This window comes from Thalassophryne amazonica, chromosome 20, assembly GCF_902500255.1.
Source record: "Thalassophryne amazonica chromosome 20, fThaAma1.1, whole genome shotgun sequence".
NCBI classification, from domain to species: Eukaryota; Metazoa; Chordata; class Actinopteri; order Batrachoidiformes; family Batrachoididae; genus Thalassophryne; species Thalassophryne amazonica.
The window spans coordinates 12,336,870-12,345,558 of NC_047122.1; the positions used below are offsets into that span (position 1 = coordinate 12,336,870).

General features: G+C 42.1%; 1 protein-coding gene across 1 annotated transcript in view; it reads right to left on the reverse strand.

Annotated features, from left to right (window-relative positions):
• The window catches only part of gtf2h4 (general transcription factor IIH, polypeptide 4), an 87,011-nt gene extending 79,059 nt beyond the window's left edge, over positions 1 to 7,952 (reverse strand). The window contains exon 1 of the mRNA XM_034160965.1: positions 7,643 to 7,952. Within this exon, the coding sequence (XP_034016856.1) occupies positions 7,643 to 7,758 (116 nt within the window). The 5' untranslated portion in view covers positions 7,759 to 7,952. The remainder of the gene's footprint in view (positions 1 to 7,642) is intronic.
• Between the last annotated feature and the right edge of the window lie 737 nt (positions 7,953 to 8,689).

Below are 8,689 nucleotides of genomic sequence, written 5' to 3' on the forward strand. Positions count from 1 at the left end.
GGGGTTGTATACAGATAATCAGATTTGCGGAAAAAATGTAATTGAATTACAACTTTGTATATACGGTTGTGGTTGGAGGTGTACATACACTCACCATGGGCATGAATGTCATGGTACTTTTGGGTTTTTAATTTTATTTACATTTCACACAACGTCCCAACTTCATTGGAAATGGGGTTGTACAAAGACTTGTACAAAGACTCTGTGCAAAGCACAGAGTCTTTGTACAAAGTACTCAGCACCTTATAGACGTGTACAAAATGCTCAGCCCCTTATAGCCGTGTACAAAGTACTCAGCCCCTTATAGACGTGTACAAAATGCTCAGCCCCTTATAGCCGTGTACAAAATGCTCAGCCCCTTATAGCCGTGTACAAATCGCTCATCTATCGCTCATCTTCAACCACTTATCCAAGATCGGGTCGCAGGGGACTAGAGCCTATCCCAGCAGTCAAAAGGCATGAGGCGGGGTACAGGGCACCCTCTGCCTCAGGGCCACATATAGACAACAAAACACATTGGGCCTCATGTATCAATGTTGCGCACTTGTGGCGTAAATTTACGCCGTAAACTTGAAATACACCAAAGTCGCCGTAACATGTATCAAGCAGTGCACACCTGCCCATTTCCGGCGTACGCCTGACGTGATCTTGATAAATGCGGCGGGTGGAAACGATCGGAATTATAATAAACACGCCCATAAATATTCAGACTCCGCTTCAGACACACCCTCATTTTACGACATGGAAGCCGGGAAGACGGGAATGACTAAGAACTCCACCAATCACGATGCGTGCCAATAGAGCGTCAAAAGCGGCCGTCATATCAATTGTTTTGTAGTATATAATCAAAGTGTTACAGTGGTCCCTCATTAATCGCTGGAGTTACGTTCTAAAAAATAGCCTGTAATATGCGAAACAGCGACGTACTCAGCGTTATTTTTTTACAATTATTATAGATGTTTCAAAGCTGTAAAATCCCTCACTACACAGTTTATACACTTTCTCAATCAGGCATGAACATTTTCTCACTTTTCTCTCATGTGTAAACACTCTCAAAGTTCAAACCTTAGTAGGAAAATAATACCAAACTGTTTTCAGGCCCAAACATTTGTTTGAGAAATAAAAATAGAACGTTTTCCTATAAATAATTATGATGGCATTTAGAACTAGCGAATTAATTTTAACGATCAACGAACGAGGTCGGACACATAAGAAACTATTAATAGTGACTGACCAGTATTTCACAGATCGGGCCTCTGCGTCCTGGCGCTGCGCCTTTTTCCACTCACACCTGGCTGCAGGTGTCTGTTTCCGAGTGACAAACAGTTATGAGTAGTTGTTGGCGCTCTTTTCTCTTCTGGGCAACAAGATTCATATAAATAGATACGCAGAACACAGAACACTGTAAAAAAAAAAAAAGGGCATACAAAATTGGACTAAATACTCCGCAAGACTCTGAGGCCAAGACAGGTGAACGGCGTTATAGTGAGGGACCACTGTATTCTCTTTTCAAATGTCAATAATTCTTGACCTGGATATTTGCTCGCTCAATTAATAAGACACGCCTAATCTGTCAGATTTCTTTATTTTTTAAATGTATTTCTGTATTTATTTTATTGTGACAACTGAAAGGAGACGACAAAACCTGGTTGCAGCACGGGCGAATTAAGGGAATGACGAAACTACAGTTATTATCAATTTCATTGTCTAAAACGATCACACCACATGAAGTTAAGCTCAGCGCTGCTCTGGCTCCAGGCTCGAAGTCTGGAGAAAAAGGCGAGCAGCGCTTTCTTTGCAGTCAGCGCTGTGACCACGGTTCATGCTCCATAACAATCCCGCAAAGGCAGGATTTGTATTGATTATTATGTAGTATAATCAGGAAAGTGTTATTTATGTAACATATGCATTGATTTGTATAATGGCAGTGTTTATCATGTTGATCATCTTCATTTTTATCCTAACTAAAGCACTCCTTCTGCTGAATCACCTCTAAATTATTTACACATTATTCACTTTGCGTGTTTTTAGGAATCCGCTAGCTTAGCGTAGCTACTAGCTCTTAGCCGATTTAGCATGGCGGCTTCTCCTGTCTCTCCCGCACTTTTCTGCTCTGGGTGTGAAATGTTTAGTTATTCCTCGGCCTCCTTTAGCAGTAACGGTACTTGTAATAAGTGTAGCTTATTCGTAGCTTTGGAGGCCAGGCTGGGCGAATTGGAGACTCGGCTCCGCACCGTGGAAAATTCTACAGTTAGCCAGGCCCCTGTAGTTGGTGCGGACCAAGGTAGCTTAGCCGCCGTTAGTTACCCCCTGGCAGATCCCGAGCAGCCGGGAAAGCAGGCTGACTGGGTGACTGTGAGGAGGAAGCGTAGCCCTAAACAGAAGCCCCGTGTACACCGCCAACCCGTTCACATCTCTAACCGTTTTTCCCCACTCGACGACACACCCGCCGAGGATCAAACTCTGGTTATTGGCGACTCTGTTTTGAGAAATGTGAAGTTAGCGACACCAGCAACCATAGTCAATTGTCTTCCGGGGGCCAGAGCAGGCGACATTGAAGGAAATTTGAAACTGCTGGCTAAGGCTAAGCGTAAATTTGGTAAGATTGTAATTCACGTCGGCAGTAATGACACCCGGTTACGCCAATCGGAGGTCACTAAAATTAACATTAAATCGGTGTGTAACTTTGCAAAAACAATGTCGGACTCTGTAGTTTTCTCTGGGCCCCTCCCCAATCGGACCGGGAGTGACATGTTTAGCCGCATGTTCTCCTTGAATTGCTGGCTGTCTGAGTGGTGTCCAAAAAATGAGGTGGGCTTCATAGATAATTGGCAAAGCTTCTGGGGAAAACCTGGTCTTGTTAGGAGAGACGGCATCCATCCCACTTTGGATGGAGCAGCTCTCATTTCTAGAAATCTGGCCAATTTTCTTAAATCCTCCAAACCGTGACTATCCAGGGCTGGGACCAGGAAGCAGAGTTGTAGTCTTACACACCTCTCTGCAGCTTCTCTCCCCCTGCCATCCCCTCATTACCCCATCCCCGTAGAGAGGGTGCCTGCTCCCAGACTACCAATAACCAGCAAAAATCTATTTAAGCATAAAAATTCAAAAGAAAAAATAATATAGCACCTTCAACTGCACCACAGACTAAAACAGTTAAATGTGGTCTATTAAACATTAGGTCTCTCTCTTCTAAGTCCCTGTTGGTAAATGATATAATAATTGATCAACATATTGATTTATTCTGCCTAACAGAAACCTGGTTACAGCAGGATGAATTTGTTAGTTTAAATGAGTCAACACCCGAGTCACACTAACTGTCAGAATGCTCGTAGCACGGGCCGGGGCGGAGGATTAGCAGCAATCTTCCATTCCAGCTTATTAATTAATCAAAAACCCAGACAGAGCTTTAATTCATTTGAAAGCTTGTCTCTTAGTCTTGTCCATCCAAATTGGAAGTCCCAAAAACCAGTTTTATTTGTTATTATCTATCGTCCACCTGGTCGTTACTGTGAGTTTCTCTGTGAATTTTCAGACCTTTTGTCTGACTTAGTGCTTAGCTCAGATAAGATAATTATAGTGGGCGATTTTAACATCCACACAGATGCTGAGAATGACAGCCTCAACACTGCATTTAATCTATTATTAGACTCTATTGGCTTTGCTCAAAAAGTAAATGAGTCCACCCACCACTTTAATCATATCTTAGATCTTGTTCTGACTTATGGTATGGAAATAGAAGACTTAACAGTATTCCCTGAAAACTCCCTTCTGTCTGATCATTTCTTAATAACATTTACATTTACTCTGATGGACTACCCAGCAGTAGGGAATAAGTTTCATTACACTAGAAGTCTTTCAGAAAGCGCTGTAACTAGGTTTAAGGATATGATTCCTTCTTTATGTTCTCTAATGCCATATAACAACACAGTGCAGAGTAGCTACCTAAACTCTGTAAGGGAGATAGAGTATCTCGTCAATAGTTTTACATCCTCATTGAAGACAACTTTGGATGCTGTAGCTCCTCTGAAAAAGAGAGCTTTAAATCAGAAGTGTCTGACTCCGTGGTATAACTCACAAACTCGTAGCTTAAAGCAGATAACCCGTAAGTTGGAGAGGAAATGGCGTCTCACTAATTTAGAAGATCTTCACTTAGCCTGGAAAAAGAGTCTGTTGCTCTATAAAAAAGCCCTCCGTAAAGCTAGGACATCTTTCTACTCATCACTAATTGAAGAAAATAAGAACAACCCCAGGTTTCTTTTCAGCACTGTAGCCAGGCTGACAAAGAGTCAGAGCTCTATTGAGCTGAGTATTCCATTAACTTTAACTAGTAATGACTTCATGACTTTCTTTGCTAACAAAATTTTAACTATTAGAGAAAAAATTACTCATAACCATCCCAAAGACGTATCGTTATCTTTGGCTGCTTTCAGTGATGCCGGTATTTGGTTAGACTCTTTCTCTCCGATTGTTCTGTCTGAGTTATTTTCATTAGTTACTTCATCCAAACCATCAACATGTTTATTAGACCCCATTCCTACCAGGCTGCTCAAGGAAGCCCTACCATTATTTAATGCTTCGATCTTAAATATGATCAATCTATCTTTGTTAGTTGGCTATGTACCACAGGCTTTTAAGGTGGCAGTAATTAAACCATTACTTAAAAAGCCATCACTTGACCCAGCTATCTTAGCTAATTATAGGCCAATCTCCAACCTTCCTTTTCTCTCAAAAATTCTTGAAAGGGTAGTTGTAAAACAGCTAACTGATCATCTGCAGAGGAATGGTCTATTTGAAGAGTTTCAGTCAAGGTTTTAGAATTCATCATAGTACAGAAACAGCATTAGTGAAGGTTACAAATGATCTTCTTATGGCCTCGGACAGTGGACTCATCTCTGTGCTTGTTCTGTTAGACCTCAGTGCTGCTTTTGATACTGTTGACCATAAAATTTTATTACAGAGATTAGAGCATGCCATAGGTATTAAAGGCACTGCGCTGCGGTGGTTTGAATCATATTTGTCTAATAGATTACAATTTGTTCATGTAAATGGGGAATCTTCTTCACAGACTAAAGTTAATTATGGAGTTCCACAAGGTTCTGTGCTAGGACCAATTTTATTCACTTTATATATGCTTCCCTTAGGCAGTATTATTAGACGGTATTGCTTAAATTTTCATTGTTACGCAGATGATACCCAGCTTTATCTATCCATGAAGCCAGAGGACACACACCAATTAGCTAAACTGCAGGATTGTCTTACAGACATAAAGACATGGATGACCTCTAATTTCCTGCTTTTAAACTCAGATAAAACTGAAGTTATTGTACTTGGCCCCACAAATCTTAGAAACATGGTGTCTAACCAGATCCTTACTCTGGATGGCATTACCCTGACCTCTAGTAATACTGTGAGAAATCTTGGAGTCATTTTTGATCAGGATATGTCATTCAAAGCGCATATTAAACAAATATGTAGGACTGCTTTTTTGCATTTACGCAATATCTCTAAAATTAGAAAGGTCTTGTCTCAGAGTGATGCTGAAAAACTAATTCATGCATTTATTTCCTCTAGGCTGGACTATTGTAATTCATTATTATCAGGTTGTCCTAAAAGTTCCCTAAAAAGCCTTCAGTTAATTCAAAATGCTGCAGCTAGAGTACTGACGGGGACTAGAAGGAGAGAGCATATCTCACCCATATTGGCCTCTCTTCATTGGCTTCCTGTTAATTCTAGAATAGAATTTAAAATTCTTCTTCTTACTTATAAGGTTTTGAATAATCAGGTCCCATCTTATCTTAGGGACCTCGTAGTACCATATCACCCCAATAGAGCGCTTCGCTCTCAGACTGCAGGCTTACTTGTAGTTCCTAGGGTTTGTAAGAGTAGAATGGGAGGCAGAGCCTTCAGCTTTCAGGCTCCTCTCCTGTGGAACCAGCTCCCAATTCAGATCAGGGAGACAGACACCCTCTCTACTTTTAAGATTAGGCTTAAAACTTTCCTTTTTGCTAAAGCTTATAGTTAGGGCTGGATCAGGTGACCCTGAACCATCCCTTAGTTATGCTGCTATAGACGTAGACTGCTGGGGGGTTCCCATGATGCACTGTTTCTTTCTCTTTTTGCTCTGTATGCACCACTCTGCATTTAATCATTAGTGATCGATCTCTGCTCCCCTCCACAGCATGTCTTTTTCCTGGTTCTCTCCCTCAGCCCCAACCAGTCCCAGCAGAAGACTGCCCCTCCCTGAGCCTGGTTCTGCTGGAGGTTTCTTCCTGTTAAAAGGGAGTTTTTCCTTCCCACTGTAGCCAAGTGCTTGCTCACAGGGGGTCGTTTTGACCGTTGGGGTTTTACATAATTATTGTATGGCCTTGCCTTACAATATAAAGCGCCTTGGGGCAACTATTTGTTGTGATTTGGCGCTATATAAAAAAAAATTGATTGATTGATTTTTATGTGGATTCCAGCGCTGGTTCATTTTGGTGTATAATTTACGCCACCTCTCGACCTGATGTATATTTTCAGCGCAGCGTACGCCAACGACCACATTGATAAATGCCAAGTAGCGCAGCTGTTTTGGCGTACACCCCATATATGCTCAAATATCACCGTATGCAACGTTGATACATGAGGCCCATTAACACCTGCACACACACCTACAGACAATTTAAACTTTCCAGTTCACCTAACCTGCATGTCTTTGGATGTGGGAGGAAACCGGAGCACCCGGAGAGAACCAGGCATGACTCATCTGCATTATAACAGCAAAGTGGCCTCTGTGTGCATGAGTGTGTATGGCTTAAGTCACGTGAAAACCAGCTGACATTTTTATTTTACTTTGAGCAGATGAAGTCAGTTAATCACTGAAATCACCTGCTGGAGTGGGCGTATGCAAAGAAAACGTGCACCCTTCTCCATCCTTTCTGGAATCAGTTTGAGACCTCTGCTTTATGGTGAAGCAGGTCAGCCATGGTCATGAGGTCACTGGACAAAGGTGTTTGGTGATCCTGATATCTTTGCAGGTGAACGCTCTTTAGGGTCATGGTGCTGCCTGCCTTGTTGTATGGTTGCAAGACTTGGACACTGAGCAGTGACCCAAAGCGACAACCATGTCTTTGAAGGATCCTTGGGTACCACTGGAATGACTTTGTATCAAAGAGTGGTTACGAAGAGAGACAAAGATGAGGAGGATCAGCTGCATTGTGAGGGAGTGTCAGCTACAACACTTTGGCCATGTGACCCGTTTCTCCGTGCATGATCTGGCACACAGATGCCGGTGTGTTAAGGACCCCAGTAGCTGGAGAAGGCCGAGGGGACGCCCACATTTCACCTGACTGTGGCAGATATATGGTTATTTTAGAGCTGTGGGAACATACTGGCTGTCTGAGTGGTTTCCATCCAAGACCCGGATTGGTTCTGTGGCGCTGTGGATGCAGCAAAACGCAGCACCAGCATCTGCTCTGACTTGACTTGATATCAGCCCGTGGCCACATGAGGAAGAAGTCAAATTAAAGTATTGGACTGTAGTCTGGATTTAGGACAACTGGAAGCTCAGACATGGTGAGAATAATTACACATCTGGCATTTCTACTTTGAAGACAGTCAAAGTGAAAAGTGTCTCCTTTGGTTCAGGTGTTTGACTTGCCTGTGAACAGCTAAACACGTGGCCGCGTGGCTGTAGAGTCTGTCTATGACGTCAGCACTCAGCTCCCTCAGGTACTCGTGCAGATTCTTACACTGCAGCTGCACGCGCAGCTTCATGACTCACACACAGCGATTTACAGCTTATTCTGCTCCAAACACTGTCCCAAAGGAGCAGCCAAACGCTGTGAAAACAGCTTCAGTGTGTATGTATCGAAAAGTCCACTTTGCCAAGAAATAAAAGCAACAAATGTTAATTTCCACAAATAACCCATCCGGAACTAAACTCTGCGGTCTGGATTCTTCTTCTGCTTGTTTTTGTTTTCCTGTTTTTCCTTCACGGCGGTTGTCCTGCCGCACTCTACCGCCACCTGCAGGTTCGGGGTGTAAACTACGCAGCTGCAGTTTTGTCAAAATTATGTACTTAAAATTATATTTACCCACAGTAATTAAAAAAAAAGAACAGGATAAACCAAACGATAGGGGGAGGGGGTATATTTTTCACATCTTATATTTGTTCTGTATTATGTCGTACACTGAACTGTAGCAAAACTAAGCTCCCTGTTTTGGAAGTAAATCTGTGCCATGAGTTTGAATTTGAATTTCTAATGATTTTTTTTTTTTGCATCAAAATCAGACTTTAAATTTCAAAACCACTGTTACAGACTGAACAGTCTGCCCCTAAAAATTGGTCCACCCTACCTCCACTGCGCATGCCTCATTTGCAACCACGGCAGTGTTAAATAATATCTGTGCTAAATCTTTGTTTTATGTTAGCTATTAAGTATTTGTGTTGTTTGGAAATTCTGAGAAATATGTTGTTTTACTCTATCATCTGTCCAAGTTTCAGATACAGGGAGAGCTCCCCCTGCTGGTGAGAGCCAGTAACATTACAAATATGAGACTAAACCACACCCATGTTAACACTCAAAAGGTATAAAAAGTGTCTGTGAGGGTTCCAGGCCTGGTTTCTAATGTGACCTTGAATAAACTCAAAATGAGGACTACGATGGTTTGGTTTTTGATAAGGGGCAGAATTTTACATAAAAAG